The sequence below is a fragment of the Ranitomeya variabilis genome, chromosome 5 (genome assembly GCF_051348905.1).
Source record: "Ranitomeya variabilis isolate aRanVar5 chromosome 5, aRanVar5.hap1, whole genome shotgun sequence".
NCBI classification, from domain to species: Eukaryota; Metazoa; Chordata; class Amphibia; order Anura; family Dendrobatidae; genus Ranitomeya; species Ranitomeya variabilis.
The window spans coordinates 562,456,918-562,475,821 of NC_135236.1; the positions used below are offsets into that span (position 1 = coordinate 562,456,918).

The following is an 18,904-nucleotide window of genomic DNA, read 5'->3' on the forward strand; positions in this document are numbered from 1 at the left end:
AAACTCTGAGGGGAAAAAAAAAAAAAAAAAAAAATTCCCTTCAACACTTCTTTTTCTCCTGCTTCAGCCCAAACAATTAACACTTTGCAGGCCGGCTATACTGTTATGGATCCCAATGGCTAGGGGATCGCACGGACAAGCAAAGATAACTCAAATAACGGACGAGCTCTAGGGTGATGGAACCTGGGCTGACCGCTGCCCTACTCCTGACAAACACAACTAGAAATAGCCAGGGAGCGTGCCTACGTTGATTCTAGATGCCTCGCGCCAGCCTAAGAGCTAACTAGCACTGCAGAGAAAATTAAGACCTAGCTTGCCTCCAGAGAAATAAACCCCAAAGGTATAGTTGCCCCCCACATGTATTGACGGTGAAAATGAGAGGAAGGCACGCACATAGATATGAAAATAGAGTTAGCAAAACGAGGCCCGCTATAACTAGAAAGCAGAAGGATACAAAAGGGGTCTGAGCGGTCAGCAAAAAACCCTAATCAAAAACCATCCTGAGATTACAAGCACCCATGTGCCAACTCATGGCACATGGGGAGCACCTCAGCCCACTAGAGCTTCCAACTAGCATAGAGTAATATTTAGCAAGCTGGACAAAAAACAAAACAACTGAAAAGCATAACTTAGCTTATCCTGAGAGATCTGGAAGCAGGTAGTCAGAACCAAACTGAGCACATCTGAGTACATTGATAGCCGGCAAGGGAATGACAGGAAAGCCAGGTTAAATAGGAAACACCCAGCCTCTGATGGACAGGTGGAAACCAGAGACCGCAACCCACCAAAGTCACCCAGTACCAGTTGTAACCACCAGAGGGAGCCCAAAAACAGAATCCACAACAGCTACCCCTAGAGGTAGAAACAGGAAAGCTATCTTGCCTCAGAGAGAATCCCCAAAGGATAGACAGCCCCCCACAAATAATGACTGTGAGTGGAGAAGGAAATGACATACATAGAATGAAACAAGATTTAGCAAAGGAGGCCACTTCTAGCTAGATAGATAGTACAGGATAGAACACTGTGCGGTCAGTAATAAAAACTAGAAAAAGTCCACCGCAGAGAAATGCAAAAATCTCCACACCTGACTAAAGGTGTGGAGGGCAAAATCTGCTGCCCAGAGCTTCCAGCTTACCTGAATAGATCCATACTGATAAGCTGGACAAATGAGCAAAACATAGAATGTGCTGAACAATAAAGTCCACAACAAGAGGACTGCAAAAGGACAAGCAAGGACTTATCTTTGCTGAACAGGTTAGAGTGTCAGGGAAATCCAAAAGAGCCGTGACTCCAAGCAGGAACAATTGACAACTGGCATTGATTGAGGGATAAGGCCAGACTAAAATAGCCGAGCCAGAAAGACGATCAGTGGAAGCAGCTGCTGATGCTAAATCCAAGAAGCAGCCATACCACTCAAAACCACCGGAGGGAGCCCAAGAGCAGAACTCACAAAAGTGCTACTTACAACCACCGGAAGGAGCCCAAGAGCGGAATTCACAACAGTACCCCCCCTTGAGGAGGGGTCACCGAACCCTCACCAGAGCCCCCAGGCCTATCAGGACGAGCCAAGTGAAAAGCACGAACCAAATCGGCGGCATGAACATCGGAGGCAACCACCCAAGAATTATCCTCCTGGCCATAACCCTTCCACTTGACAAGATACTGAAGCGTCCGCCTCAAAAAACGAGAATCCAATATTTTCTCAACCACATATTCCAACTCCCCCTCAACCAACACCGGGGCAGGAGGATCAACAGAGGGAACAACGGGTACCACATATCTCCGCAACAAAGATTTATGGAAAACATTGTGGATGGCAAAAGAGGCTGGAAGGGCCAAACAAAAAGACACTGGATTGATAATCTCAGAAATATTATAAGGACCAATAAACTGAGGCTTGAACTTAGGGGAAGAAACCTTCATAGGAACATGACGAGAAGATAACCAAACTAAATCCCCCACCCAAAGCCGAGGACCAACACACCGACGGCGGTTAGCAAGAAGCTGAGCCTTTTCATGAGACAACGTCAAATTGTCTACCACATGAGTCCAAATCTGCTGTAACCTGTCCATCACAGAATCTACACCAGGACAATCAGAAGGCTCAACCTGCCCTGAAGAAAAACGAGGATGGAAACCAAAATTACAAAAAAAAGGCGAAACCAAAGTAACCGAACTGGCCCGATTATTAAGGGCAAACTCGGCCAACGGCAAGAAAGCCACCCAATCATCCTGATCAGCACACACAAAGCATCTCAAATAGGTTTCCAAGGTTTGATTAGTTCGCTCAGTTTGGCCATTTGTCTGAGGATGGAACGCCGAAGAAAAAGACAAATTAATGCCCATCCTAGCACAAAAGGCCCGCCAAAACCTGGAAACAAACTGGGAACCTCTGTCAGACACAATATTTTCCGGAATGCCATGCAAACGAACCACATGCTGAAAGAACAATGGAACCAAATCAGAGGAGGAAGGCAATTTAGGCAAAGGTACCAAATGGACCATTTTAGAGAACCGGTCACAAACCACCCAGATAACAGACATCCTCTGGGACACAGGAAGATCCGAAATAAAATCCATGGAAATATGCGTCCAGGGCCTCTCAGGGACAGGCAAAGACAAAAGCAACCCACTAGCGCGGGAACAGCAAGGCTTAGCCCGGGCACAAGTCCCACAGGACTGCACAAAAGAACGCACATCCCGCGACAAGGAAGGCCACCAAAAGGACCTAGCAACCAAATCTCTGGTACCAAAAATCCCAGGATGACTGGCCAACACCGGACAATGGACCTCAGAAATTACCTTACTTGTCCATCTATCAGGAACAAACAGCTTTCCCATAGGACAGCGGTCAGGTTTATCAGCCTGAAATTCCTGAAGCACCCGCCGTAAATCAGGGGAGATGGCAGAAAGAACCACCCCTTCCCTAAGAATGCCAACCGGCTCAAGAACTCCAGGAGAATCAGGCAAAAAACTCCTAGAGAGAGCATCCGCCTTAACATTCTTAGATCCTGGAAGATATGAGACCACAAAATCGAAACGGGAGAAAAACAGGGACCATCGAGCCTGTCTAGGGTTCAGCCGCTTGGCCGACTCGAGGTAAATCAGATTCTTATGATCGGTCAAGACCACAACGCGGTGCCTGGCTCCCTCAAGCCAATGTCGCCACTCCTCAAATGCCCACTTCATAGCCAGCAACTCCCGATTACCAACATCATAATTGCTTTCTGCAGGCGAAAACTTTCAGGAAAAGAAGGCACATGGTTTCATCAAGGAACCATCAGAATTCCTCTGTGACAAAACGGCCCCTGCCCCAATCTCAGAAGCGTCAACCTCAACCTGAAAAGGAAGAGAAACATCCGGCTGACGCAACACAGGGGCAGAAGTAAATCGGCGTTTAAGCTCCTGAAAGGCCTTAACAGCCGCAGAGGACCAATTCGTCACCTCAGCGCCTTTCTTCGTCAAATCAGTCAGGGGTTTAACCACACTGGAGAAGTTGGCAATGAAACGGCGATAAAAATTAGCAAAGCCCAGAAATTTCTGAAGGCTCTTCACAGATGTGGGCTGAATCCAGTCATGAATGGCTTGGACCTTAACAGGATCCATTTCTATAGACAAAGGAGAAAAAATAAACCCCAAAAAAGAGACCTTCTGAACTCCAAATAGGCACTTAGACCCCTTCACAAATAGGGCATTATCACGAAGGATCTGGAATACCATCCTGACCTGCTTCACATGAGACTCCCAATCATCAGAAAAAATCAAAATATCATCCAAATACACAATCAAGAATTTATCAAGATAATTGCGGACAATATCATGCATGAAGGACTGAAATACAGAAGGAGCATTAGAAAGCCCGAAAGGCATCACAAGGTATTCAAAATGGCCTTCGGGCGTATTAAATGCAGTTGTCCATTCGTCACCCTGTTTAATACGAACAAGATTATATGCCCCTCGAAGGTCAATCTTGGTAAACCAACTAGCCCCCTTAATCCGAGCAAACAAATCTGAAAGCAAAGGTAAAGGGTATTGGAATTTGACCGTGATCTTATTAAGAAGGCGATAATCAATACAGGGTCTCAAGGAGCCATCCTTCTTGGCAACAAAAAAGAATCCCGCTCCCAATGGTGACGAAGACGGCCGAATATGCCCCTTCTCCAATGACTCCTTCACATAGCTCCGCATGGCAGCATGCTCTGGCACAGATAGATTGAAAAGTCGGCCCTTAGGGAACTTACAGCCAGGAATCAATTCAATAGCACAATCACAGTCCCTATGTGGAGGAAGGGAACTGGACTTGGGCTCATCGAATACATCCTGGAAATCTGACAAAAATTCAGGAACATCAGAAGAGGGGGAAGAGGAAATTGACATCAAAGGAACGTCACTATGTACCCCTTGACAACCCCAACTAGTCACAGACATAGATTTCCAATCCAGCACTGGATTGTGTACTTGTAACCATGGAAAACCCAATACAACAACATCATGTAAATTATGCAACACCAGAAAACGGCAATCTTCCTGATGTGCTGGAGCCATGCACATAGTCAGCTGAGTCCAATACTGAGGTTTATTCTTGGCCAACGGTGTAGCATCAATACCCCTCAAAGGAATAGGGCTCTGCAAAGGCTGCAAAGAAAAACCACAGCGCCTGGCGAATTCTAAGTCCATTAAGTTCAGGGCAGCGCCTGAATCCACAAATGCCATGACAGAAAAGGATGACAATGAGCAAATCAGGGTCACAGACAGGAGAAATTTAGGCTGTACAGTACTGATGGTAACAGATCTAGCGACCCTCTTAATACGCTTAGGGCAATCAGAAATAGCATGAGCAGAATCACCACAGTAAAAACACAGCCCATTCTGACGTCTGTATCCCCTCTGTTCTGCTCTAGTCAAAATCCTATCACATTGCATAGGCTCGGGACTCTGTTCAGAGGACGCTGCCATATGGTGCACCACTTTGCGCTCGCGCAGGTGCCGATCAATCTGAATGGCTAGAGACATAGATTCGCTCAAACGAAACGGCGTGGGGAACCCCAACATAACATCTTTAAGGGCTTCAGAAAGACCCTTTCTGAAAATTGCTGCCAGAGCGTCCTCATTCCATTTAGTGAGCACAGACCATTTTCTAAATTTCTGGCAGTACAATTCTGCCGCTTCCTGACCCTGACACAGGGCCAACAAGGTTTTTTCCGCATGATCCACAGAATTAAGTTCGTCATACAATAATCCGAGCGATTGAAAAAATGCATCTACATTAAGCAATGCCGGATCCCCTGACTCAAGGGAGAATGCCCAGTCCTGAGGGTCACCACGCAGCAAAGAAATAACTATTTTAACTTGCTGAATGGGATCACCAGAGGAACGGGGTTTCAGAGCAAAAAAGAATTTGCAGTTATTTTTAAAGTTCAAAAACTTGGATCTATCCCCATAAAACAAATCTGGAGTAGGAATTCTAGGCTCTAAAACCGGAGTCTGAACAACATAATCTTGGATACTCTGTACTCTTGCAGCAAGCTGAACCACACGACACGAGAAAACAAACCCTGAACATTCATGCCCACGCTTAAATCCTGAACCACCCAGAGATTAAGAGGAAGGAAAAAGACAAAACAGACTAAAGAAAAAAAAAATGGCTCAGAACTCTTTTTCTTTTCCTTCTTTTGAGATGCATTCAACTCATTTTTGGCCAGTTGTACTGTTATGGACTGGTGATTTAGGAACGACATGCGACTAGCTCTGAGCAGGTGGTAACTATACGGACCGCAGTTCCTGAACACAACACTAGAAGTAGCCGTGGGATGTTCCTGTCACTCCCTGGACACCTCGTCACTAGTGTTGAGCATTCCGATACTGCAAGTATCGGGTATCGGCCGATACTTGCTGTATCGGAATTTCCGATACCGAGATCCGATACTTTTGTGGTATCGGGTATCGGGTATCGCAACAACATTAATGTAATAATGTGTAAAAAAGAGAATTAAAATAAAAAATATCGCTATACTCACCTGTCCGACGCAGCCGGGACCTCAGCGAGGGAACCGGCAGCGTTGTTTGTTTAAATTTCGCGCTTTTACTTGGTTACGTGAAGTCCCGGCTTGTGATTGGTCAGGGCGGCCATGTTGCCGGGACGCGGACCAATCACAGCAAGCCGTGACGAAATTACGTCACGGCTTGCTGTGATTGGTCCGCGTCCCGGCAACATGGCCGCCATTAACCAATCACAAGCCGTGACGTCACGGGAGGCTGGACATGCGCGTATTTTGAAAAGCGCGCGTGTCCAGCCTCCAGTGACGTCCCGGCAACATGGCCGCCATTAACCAATCACAAGCCGTGACGTCACGGGAGGCTGGACATGCGCGTATTTTGAAAAGCGCGCGTGTCCAGCCTCCCGTGACGTCACGGCTTGTGATTGGTCAGGGCGGCCATGTTGCCGGGACGCGGACCAATCACAGCAAGCCGTGACGAAATTACGTCACGGCTTGCTGTGATTGGTCCGCGTCCCGGCAACATGGCCGCCATTAACCAATCACAAGCCGTGACGTCACGGGAGGCTGGACATGCGCGTATTTTGAAAAGCGCGCGTGTCCAGCCTCCAGTGACGTCCCGGCAACATGGCCGCCATTAACCAATCACAAGCCGGGACGTCACTGGAGGCTGGACACGCGCGCTTTTCAAAATACGCGCATGTCCAGCCTCCCGTGACGTCACGGCTTGTGATTGGTTAATGGCGGCCATGTTGCCGGGACGCGGACCAATCACAGCAAGCCGTGACGTAATTTCGTCACGGCTTGCTGTGATTGGTCCGCGTCCCGGCAACATGGCCGCCCTGACCAATCACAAGCCGGGACCTCACGTAACCAAGTAAAAGCGCGAATTTTAAACAAACAACGCTGCCGGTTCCCTCGCTGAGGTCCCGGCTGCGTCGGACAGGTGAGTATAGCGATATTTTTTATTTTAATTCTTTCTTTTACACATTAATATGGTTCCCAGGGCCTGAAGGAGAGTTTCCTCTCCTTCAGACCCTGGGAACCATCAGGAATACCGTCCGATACCTGAGTCCCATTGACTTGTATTGGTATCGGGTATCGGTATCGGATTGGATCCGATACTCTGCCGGTATCGGCCGATACTTTCCGATACCGATACTTTCAAGTATCGGACGGTATCGCTCAACACTACTCGTCACAGCTGGAGAGCTAGCTACCCCTAAAGGTAGAAACAGGAAAGCTATCTTGCCTCAGAGAGAATCCCCAAAGGATAGACAGCCCCCCACAAATAATGACTGTGAGTGGAGAAGGAAATGACATACATAGAATGAAACAAGATTTAGCAAAGGAGGCCACTTCTAGCTAGATAGATAGTACAGGATAGAACACTGTGCGTTCAGTAATAAAAACTAGAAAAAGTCCACCGCAGAGAAATGCAAAAATCTCCACACCTGACTAAAGGTGTGGAGGGCAAAATCTGCTGCCCAGAGCTTCCAGCTTAGCTGAATAGATCCATACTGATAAGCTGGACAAATGAGCAAAACATAGAATGTGCTGAACAATAAAGTCCACAACAAGAGGACTGCAAAAGGACAAGCAAGGACTTATCTTTGCTGAACAGGTTAGATTGTCAGGGAAATCCAAAAGAGCCGTGACTCCAAGCAGGAACAATTGACAACTGGCATTGATTGAGGGATAAGGCCAGACTAAAATAGCCGAGCCAGAAAGACGATCAGTGGAAGCAGCTGCTGATGCTACATCCAAGAAGCAGCCATACCACTCAAAACCACCGGAGGGAGCCCAAGAGCAGAACTCACAAAAGTGCTACTTACAACCACCGGAGGGAGCCCAAGAGCGGAATTCACAACAGCCCACATAGTATATAGCACAGCCACGTAGTATATAGCACAGACACGTAGTATATAGCACAGCCACATAGTATATAACACAGCCCACGTAGTATATAGCACAGTCACGTAGTATATAGCATAACCACGAGTATATAGCAGCCACGTAGTATATAGCAGCCACATAGTATATAGCAGCCACGTAGTATATAACACAGCCATGTAGTATATAACACAGCCCACGTAATATATAGCTGCCACGTAGTATATAACACAGCCATGTAGTATATAGGAGCCACGTAGTATATAGCACAGCCACGTAGTATATAACACAGCCCACGCAGTATATAGCACAGCCCACACAGTATATAAAACAGCCCATGTAACACAGACAGCCACGCAGTATATAGCACAGCCACATAGTATACAGCATAGCCACATAGTATATAGCAGCCACTTAGTATATAACACAGCCCACGTAGTATATAACAGCCCACGTAGTATATAACACAGGCATGTAGTATATAACACAGGCAAGTAGTATATAACACAGCCCACGCAGTATATAACACTGCCCACGTAGTATATAACACTGCCCACGTAGTATATAACACAGCCCACGCAGTATATAACACAGCCCACGTAGTATATAACACAGCCCACACAGTATATAACACTGCTCACGTAGTATATAACACTGCCCACATAGTATATATCATTGCCCACGCAGTATATAACACTGCCCACGCAGTATATAGCACAGCCCACGCAGTATATAACAGCTCACGTAGTATATAACACTGCCCACGTAGTACATAACACTACCCACATAGTATATAACACAGCCCAAGCAGTATATAACACAGCCCACACAGTATATAACACAGCCCATGTAGTATATAACACAGGCATGTAGTATATAACACAGCCCATGCAGTATATAACACTGCCCACGTAGTATATAACACAGCCCACGCAGTATATAACACAGCCCACGTAGTACATAACACTGCCCACGTAGTATATAACAAAGGCACGTAGTATATAACACAGCCCATGCAGTATATAACACTGCTCACGTAGTATATAACACTGCCCACATAGTATATAACACTTCCCACGCAGTATATAGCACAGCCCATGCAGTATATAACAGCCCACGTAGTATATAACACTGCCCACGTAGTACATAACACTACCCACGTAGTATATAACATAGCCCACGAAGTATATAACACAGCCCACACAGTATATAACACAGCCCATGTAGTATATAACACAGGCACGTAGTATATAACACAGCCCACGCAGTATATAACACTGCCCACGTAGTATATAACACCGCCCACATAATATATAGCACAGCCCACGAAGTATATAACACTGCCCACACAGTATATAACACTGGCCACGCAGTATATAGCACAGCCCCCGCAGTATATAACAGCCCACGTAGTATATAACACTGCCCATGTAGTATATAACGCTGCCCACGTAGTATATAACACAGCCCACGCAGTATATAACACTGCACACGTAGTATATAACACTGCCCACGTAGTATATAACACTGCCCACATAGTATATAACACAGCCCACGCAGTATATAACACTGCCCACGTAGTATATAACACTGCCCACGTAGTATATAACACTGCCCATGTAGTATATAACACAGCCCACGCAGTATATAACACTGCCCATGTAGTATATAACACTGCCCACGTAGTATATAACACTGCCCACGTAGTATATAACACAGCCCACGTAATATATAGCACAGCCCACGTAGTATATAACACTGCCCACGTAGTATGTAGCAGCCAAACAGTATATAACACAGCCCAAGTACTATATAGCAGTGTGGGCACCATATCCCCGTAAAAAAAAAAAATAAATTAAAAAAAATAGTTATATACCCACCCTCCGGCGGCCCCCGGATCCAGGCGAGGCGTTTAGCGATGCTCCTCACGATGCTCCGGTCCCAAGAATGCATTGCGGTCTCGCGAGATGATGACGTAGCGGTCTTGCGAGAGCGCTACGTCATCATCGCGCGAAACCGCAATGCATGTCCCGGTGCGTCGCGAGGAGCGGGAAAGGCCCCAGAAGGTGAGTATATCACGATTTTTTTTTTTAAATTATTTTTAACATTAGATCTTTTTACTATTGATGCTGCACAGGCAGCATCAATAGTAAAAAGTTTGTCACATAGGGTTAATAGCAGCGTTAACAGACTGCGTTACACCGCGTTTATGTCGCGGAGTAATGCAGTCGGTTTATCGGACTGCTACAACGCTATGTGGGTGGCGGGCACTGACTGGGGGGGGGGGGAGTATGGAGGGGGCACTGAGTGCACGGGAGTAGGGAGCGGCCATTTCGCGGCCAGACTGTGCCTTAGGATTTCCATGACAGACAGACAGACAGACGGAAGTGACCCTTAGACAATTATATAAAACCAGAACACATATAGTATATATATTAGATTATTTGCAATTTTTTGCTTAGGCACTGCACATATTGACAGCTGTTGTGCATGGGTTACATACATTTGTGATATGCTGTTTATATAGGTATTAGATTTCTGTGCATATTATACATATATTTTTGGAGTTGTGCTTTAGGTGGTTGGCCCTATTATGAGCCTTTGATAATTGATGTCATGTTACATGTGTGATTACTTTTAGTGTTTTTAAATGTTTTGTGCATGTTTTCTTTTGTGTCAAATAAAAATTAAATATTTTTTCGCTTTTTTCCTGCTTCAGGTGATCCTCTCCTTATGACCTATTCCTTTTTCTTTTGTAACATTGGGTATGGGTTTATTGTAACGCACACTGTGGGAGAGGGTGGGGTAGGTGGATGTTAGTTTTGGGTTGGGAAGGGGAGAACTGTATGGTGGTTATTTAATAATAATAAATATTAATCTTTATTTTTATATAGCGCTAACATATTCCGCAGCGCTTTACAGGTTGCACACATTATCATCGCTGTCCCCAATGGGGCTCACAATCTAAAGTCCCTATCAATATGTCTTTGGAATGTGGGAGGAAACTGGAGTACCCGGAGGAAACCCACGCAAACATGGGGAGAACATACAAACTCCTTGCAGATGTTGTCCTTGGTGGGATTTGAACCCAGGACTCCAGGGCTGCAGTGCTACCCACTGAGCCACCGTGCTGCTATGTTAGTTGAATGTAATTGAATTAATAATTGCATTATATAGGCACCATTCCTGTATATGTACTGTATGACGACATGTGAAATAATTATTCTGCTGTAGACTATGGTATTTGGTGTTACTGTTTAATAAAAGTCATTTGATTAAAAAAAGGATTATGAAATGGTATCTGTCAGTAATGTGAACCCTCCTAAGCTATCAATATGGGCATGTAAGGTCATAGGAAGCTGAATAAAATGATACATTGATATCTGTGATACAATGTTTTATTCCTGAGCTATCAAAGGTTTTCTTATATTCAGATGAGCTGTTAAGATCTATGGGCCGGACATAGATCTCCCTGAGAATCTGCCTCCAGAGCTTATTTTAAATGAAAGTGGGAAATACCAGTGTGAGACAGCCTGCTCTTACAATTACACACAGCTCTGCAGTGAGATTAGAACTACCACAATACACCAGTGGTAACACTGTGATGAGACAAAGTTCATTTCGGTTGTACTAACTCATTTGCACTGCAGGTATTCTCTCATTGTGACTCAGCCTCAAAGGTAGCCAGTGTGTGTGTGTGGGGGGGGGGGGGAGCTGTACAGCAGAGCTGACATCATAGATCTATAACAGCATCTTTACATTTAAGAAAAATGACTATCTCTGGAATAAGACTTTGGATCGCAGCAAGCAAGGTATTGTTTTATTTTGATTTCTATGACCTTCATGCCATGTAGATGACTCAGGAGGGTTGATCCTACCAACAGATTCACTTTAAATACATATTTTATGACTGATGAGACTGTTGTACTTGCTCTGAAAATCAATGTAAAAATGTATATATGATCATGTCATAATAATGTTAAATATTAAAATTAGCATTTTTATCCTAGTTGTAGATGAACTCATAAAATGATCATCATCAGGCATAGCAATGTCAAAATCTCCCTTTAAACACAGATAAACATTCAAATCTAACAAACCGTAAGAAAACAAAAGGCTCAATATCGAAATTTAGAATAAGCCACCCTCTTTCCCTATCAGCAAAAATAAATAAAAAGTAAAAATGCATATTATTTGTATTTTTGTATTTGCTTGGCCTCCCAAGCACACTCTTTTCCAACAACAATCATTACCTTTCCACTATTTAAATGATTCCCTTTCTTCAGCAGAAGTATCCACAACTGCCTGACATTCTTGGAGACACCTTGACTTAAATAATGCTGCCTCTGGTTTGTAGTTTGGTTTTATGAATGAAAAATGCAATTGTAACTTCCATGGTTCTAAAACAGCATGTTCTTTCTTCTGGGGCAGATCTTCAGTCAAGCTAATACACCTGTTAAGAGACTGATCCTTGAATTTGCATCTCAACGGAAGGAGGCTGAAGTTAGAAGAGGCGTTATCAGGAACAACAGTCTATGGGACAAACTACTTTTTAATAAAGTTCAGGTAAACAAAAAAACTTAATTAGACTGTAAAAAATAATTAAAAGTACTTACCACGTGGACCTGATCTGCTATGAGAAGTTTCACACCCTAGTGTTGTCTTGCTCTAGTAAACTAATAAACTCTAGTAAAAAATTAAGGGTTCTTGTCAGGGATCATCCAAAGGATCATGCAGATATGTCACCACTGCCACAAATTTCACACGAATAAGCACTCTGCAGCCTCCAATTGTCAGGACAATCACATAACTGACTTATGAGTGATGGAAAAGACAATGGTTGCTTTTGCTACTACGCTGGGTATTGTGCGCTTTCCAGTGATATATAGTATATACACATCCGATCCTTACACATGGGTATGTATATACTTTGTTACGGTCACCGCCAAGCTCCGCAATAGCCACAGAAAAACTAGCTGCCACCACCAGTCATTTATATAGATCAATTGTACACCCGTTTGCACTAACGTGTGAATTCAGAGGTGCGGTTTATAGAGCAAGAGGAACTAGATAATACATTTTATATATTTAATCTGAAAATTAGGCAGTGTTTATAAAAATATACAAAAGATATTGCAAAATGATACAAAACAATACAGTATTCACAAAAAGTAGCCGCAAAAAATAAAATGGATAAAAAAAGAAAAGTAATAGACCTGTGGTCACAGGAATGGTGCTGATCTCTATGGAGGCATCACCTCCCAGTCTCTTGTATAGACTTTATGTCTGCTGTCTATCTGATAACCCACTTCAGTTAACTGTTCACAACTGATAGTTGTAGCTGATCAGGGGTTAGATGGAGCATTAGAGTGCTAGCTCTTATTCACTTTACAAGTTATGATGAAGCAATGCTTGAACCTTCAATATGAGGGTGTAACATCCCCTCTTAAAAGGTGATTTAGAGATTGATCCTATTTTACCATTATATTATAACTGTTCCCTACAGAATAACTAAATTGAGAAACTAACACCCATCAAAAAAGTTTATCAACACTAAAATTGCATTTGGAGCTAACAATAATTTTATTGGGTTTCAGAAACATTTTACTTCCCTAAGTTTTAAAGACCTTTATATTCTTTGCACATTCAACTTTGATGTGCTCTGTGGTCCCAAATCTGCTAGGAGCAGGCCAAAATAAGACAGATAAAAGACCTTCAAACTCTTCTGTAAAGGTACCTTCACACAAAGCGACGCTGCAGCGATAGCGACAACGATGCTGATCGCTGCAGCGTCGCTGTTTGATCGCTGGAGAGCTGTCACACAGACCGCTCTCCAGCGACCAACGATGCCGAGGTCCCCGGGTAACCAGGGTAAACATCGGGTTGCTAAGCGCAGGGCCGCGCTTAGTAACCCGATGTTTACCCTGGTTACCAGCGTAAAAGTAAAAAAAACAAACAGCACATACTTACATGCATCCCCCAGCGTCTGCTTCCTGACACTGACTGAGCTCCGGCCCTAACAGCACAGCGGTGACGTCACCGCTGTGCTTTCACTTTCACTTTAGGGCCGGCGCTCAGTAAGTGTCAGGAAGCAGACGCTGGGAGACGCATGTAAGTATGTGCTGTTTGTTTTTTTAACTTTTACGCTGGTAACCAGGGTAAACATTGGGTTACTAAGCTCGGCCCTGCGCTTGGTAACCCGATGTTTACCCTGGTTACCAGTGTAAAACATCGCTGGGTATCGTTGCTTTTGCTTTCAAACACAACGATACACAGCGATCGGACGACCAAATAAAGTTCTGGACTTTATTCAGCGACCAGCGACATCACAGCAGGATCCTGATCACTGCTGCGTGTCAAACGAAACGATATCGCTAGCCAGGACGCTACAACGTCACAGATCGCTAGCGATGTCGTTTCGTGTGAAGGTACCTTAAGACTGTCAGAACAAGTTCATTAAAGGATTTTTATCTAACTGGTTCTGCAGCACGCTATAGATAGAGCAATAATTACAAAAAAATAATTTTTACTCCCAAATACATTATAGGCGGGAGATGGTGTGGCTGATCCTGTTTCCCCTTCAGAGATAAAGCCCATGTCCTCCAGTAATTTCCATTGTGGCAAATTAGGGTGGGAGGTCTTCTTGAAACAAACAGGCTATGACTATGAAATATGTACAGGTGCTTCTCACAAAATTAGAATATCATCAAAAAGTTACCGTAATTTATTTTAGTTCTTCAATACAAAAAGTGAATCTCATATATTATATAGAGTCATTACAAATAGAGTGATCTATTTCAAGTGTTTTTTTTCTGTTAATGTTGATGATCATGGCTTACAGCCAATGAAACCCCAAAAGTCATTATCTCAGTAAATTAGTATTCTTTATAACACCAGCTTGAAAAATGATTTTAAAAGCCAAAATGTTGGTCTACTGAAATGTATGTTTAGTAAATGCACTCAATACTTGGTCGGGGCTCCTTTGGCATCAATTACTGCATCAATGCGGCGTGGCATTGAGGCCATCAGCCTGTGGCACTGCTGAGGTGCTATGGAAGCCCAGGTTGCTTTGATAGCAGCCTTCAGCTCGTCTGCATTGTTGGGTATGGTGTCTCTCATCTTCCTCTTGACAATACCCCATAGATTCTCTATGGGGTTAAGGTCAGGTGAGTTTGCTGGCCAGTCAAGCACAGTGATATTGTTGTTTGTAAACCAGATATTGGTACTTTTGGCAGTGTCGAGAAGTGCCAAGTACTGCTGGAAAATGAAATTTCCATCTCCATGTTGGCAGAGGGAAGCATGAAGTGCTCTAAAATTTCCTGGTAAACCGCTGCGCTGACTTTGCTCTTGATAAAATGCAGTTGATCTACACCAGCAGATGATGTGGCTCCTCCAACCATCACTGATTGTGGAAACTTCACACTAGACCTCAAGCAGCTTGGATTGTGTGCCTCCCCACTCTTCCTCCAGACTCTGGGACCTTGATTTCCAAATGAAATGAAAAATTTACTTTATTCTGAAAACAACACCTTGGACCACTGAGCAGCAGTCGAGTTCTTTTTCTCCTTGGCCCAGGAAAAACACTTCTGGCATTGTCTATTAGTCATGAGTGGCTTGACACCAGGAATGTGACACTTGTAGCCGATGTCCTGGATACGTCTGTGTGTAGGGCTCTTGAAGCAATGACTCTAGCAGCAGTCCACTTCTTGTGAATCTCCTCCAAATTTTTGAATGGCCTTTTCACCTTTCAAGGCTGCAGTTATGCCGGTTGCTTGTGCACCTTTTTCTACCACACTTTTTTCTTCCACTCAACTTTCCATAATTATGCTTGGATACAACACTCTGTGAACAGCCAGCTTCTTTAGCAATGATCTTTTGTGGCTTACCCTTCTTGTGGAGTGTGTCAATGACTGCCTTCTGGACTTCTGTCAAGTCTGCAGTCTTCCCCATGATTGTGGAGCCTACTGAAACAGACTAAGGGATTTTTTTAAACGCTTAGGAAGCCTTTTCTGGTGTTTTTTTGTTAATTATTCTAATGTACTGAGATAATGACTTTTGGGTTTTCATTGGATGTAAGCCATAATAATCAACATTAACAGAAATAAACACTTAAAATACATCACTCCGTTTGTAATGACTCTATTTAATATACGAGTTTCACTTTTTGTATTGAAGAAAAGAAATAAATTAACTTTTTGATGATATTCTAATTTTGGGAGAAGCACCTGAATATCTAAGGGTATGTGCACACGTTATTTTGTGCAGAAACTTCTGCACCATTTTTGCATCTCTTGGCAGGAAAAACTCTGCATAAAATAGGAAAATCTTTGCCGCATTTGGTGCACTTTTGATTCACATTTTCCCCACTCATTAGTAAAAGTGAAATCTGTAGCAAAACTACAAGTGACAAATAAGCGACGTGTGCAGGACACTTCAGGATTCCCATGCACTTTGCTGGGATTAGGAAGCCCTTCAGGTTTTGTGACATATCTGCACAGAAAAAAAGTCACAAAAACGCGACAAGTCTGCAATATGTACACTAGCCCATATACTTGAAAATTTCCATTTGACTATTGAAATTTTCTTCTGTTTGCAATGACAGAATGAATAAATGTTGTAGTAATGGATGTTAGAAATACTTTACCGCCTCCAAGGATTCCACCTTTCTGAAACAATTCTAATTTTAGTTTTACATACATTTTGCAGGATGTATAATGAATCAGACAACAAAAATGCAGAATCCACTGAGCAGAGCAGGCTAAAATGAAATGTAGGCAGTAACAAGAGTGGGTAGTGCATTGGTTATCTCACCAGAGCACACCAGGGAGCAGCTGATAGGAGTAAATTGCACATTTATACCCATATCTCAGTGATAATCATCTCCCTGCATTGATTGGACTTGCCTCATACAAAAGATGCAGATATGTTAGTGCCACAGAGATTCTAATGTCACTTATTACATTACCTTGTTACCGAAAATTGTTACATTAATGATGCACTATGAGGTTGTTAGCTCTGGATGAACATAAAATACAATAAGAATATGAGTATACAATTGGATATTGCATATTGTCCCGAATTCAAGTCTTGTTAGATACCAGACAAAAAAACTTTGCTTACCTTTTTGTGTTCTTTCATTGTTTGGCCATAGGGCCTCATTTGTGTAATAATGGTGTAGTTTTATGGCCTTTTTTATTGCTGATCTTCTGGCGTATCATGTTGTGATTCACATTTTCTCTCCTCTGCTTCATTCTGTATCTTAATTGAACATTTTAATCATATTTGTTGATGATTTAGAAAAACATTTTATTTTATTGGGTCTAGGCTTCCATTTTCTAGAGTTTTTGTTGTTGATTGGAAGTACCCTATATTACTTTCAATGGCCAACTGGTAGTTTTCAAGAGTTTATAAGAAAGAAACATTTGACATATTATGTTTTCATCACCGTTCCCACTTATACCCAACCTACACAAAATTCCCATCCTGTCTGCACCTGCAGCATTGTAAAATTGTATCATTATTATAATAACCCACTCCCCCAAAATACTAGTGGGTCAGATAGAGAGCACCTCAAAAATGTATAGAGTCACAAAGTGATAATGCCCCCATGGTGCTATTTGGAAAGTGATAAGGCCCCCTTTTTGCCCGTCAGACAGTAATAATGTGCCAAATGTGCCCTTCAAGTCATAATGACACTTAATTGCCCTCTTAACATTAACACTAATGATGTGAATTTTCATCATAGGTTAGAAAGGAACATATGAGGCAGTCTCAGGAGCTGAGACTGCTCTATACAAGGCAGGCGTCGGTATATCTGCCTGTAACTACAGTGTCTAGAGCTTTCTACAATCACTGCAGTTCACCACTTAAAGGGAATCTGTCAGCAGGTTTTTGCTATGTAATCTGAAGACAGCAGGAGATAGAGGCTGAAACACAGAATTCATGGATGTGTCACTTGTCAAAGTGCGTACTGTTGTTTACTAACTGTGAAGGATTTATCACTAAGAGATTAACATTGCTGGACAAGTCCGGCAACTAAGAATTTCACTGTGTATGGACATTGTATGGACATTGGAGTGCATGATGTGGGCGGGGTTAGCTTTCTCAGCTCTGCTTCATTCTAAACTTAAAGGCTGATTGTGTGAGAACGGCTGCACCCAGTAATCTATGTAATACATCATTGGATTCTGCTTCTCTTTGACTATATTAGGTTGCTCTCAGATGAGATAGAAAAAACTTGCTGACAGATTCCCTTTAAATGCCGCTGTCAATTTCTCACAGGGACATTTAAATAATGTCAGTGATGGCACATACGGTCACCTGCTCCTTTTGGCTGCCCATGACGTAATCATGAGAAACTGATAGGGTACCTAAAATAATTTTTAAAAAATGAACAAGTTTGGTATTGCATTAATCATGCCAACCCATTTTTACCACACATGGAATGCTTTTTTCCTTTGAAAACCCCTATTCATAACGACCGACAATTTTCATGCCGATCTTGATGAAGGGGCATGGTCAAGTCACATGCTCCTGTTGTGCATCTCACAATGAATCTTACTCCAGTCAATGACTGGAGCAAGATTTCTGGCATAAGGAATGCCACAGCTTGTCATGAACTAGACGAGCGGTGGCGTCATGCCCTCATTCTGCCCCAAAGAAACTGACATGTATACGCCAAAAGTTGACAGAGTTTACTGGCGTAAAAGCTTTGATGAATCAGGGAAAAGTTTTTTGCCTCTTTTCCAGTACATTGTGTAGTAAAATGAAGAAAAAAACAAAGCAATGGCTGCATCGATGGAAAAATAAAAAGTTATAGCTCTTAGAACAAGTGGATGAAAAGCACAAAAATGAAAAATTATTTGGTTCTTAAGGAGTTAAATGTTGAAATACCCCTCAAATATATTTTAGGACCTTATAGGTGTCACAATGTGTGAAATGAATAAATGAATCATTAAGAAAAAAAGCCAGAAAAATTAAATTTAAAAAAGCCACTGCCATTCCAAATTGCTATT

At 43.0% G+C, this 18,904-nt stretch overlaps 1 protein-coding gene across 6 annotated transcripts in view; it reads left to right on the forward strand.

Moving 5' to 3' along the window:
* ACSL6 (acyl-CoA synthetase long chain family member 6) overlaps positions 1-18,904 on the forward strand; it is a 364,139-nt gene that overhangs the window by 273,953 nt on the left and 71,282 nt on the right. For all 6 annotated transcript variants that reach the window (XM_077265964.1, XM_077265965.1, XM_077265970.1 and 3 more), the window contains one exon: positions 12,321-12,455. In XM_077265964.1, the coding sequence (XP_077122079.1) occupies positions 12,321-12,455 (135 nt within the window). The remainder of the gene's footprint in view (positions 1-12,320; positions 12,456-18,904) is intronic.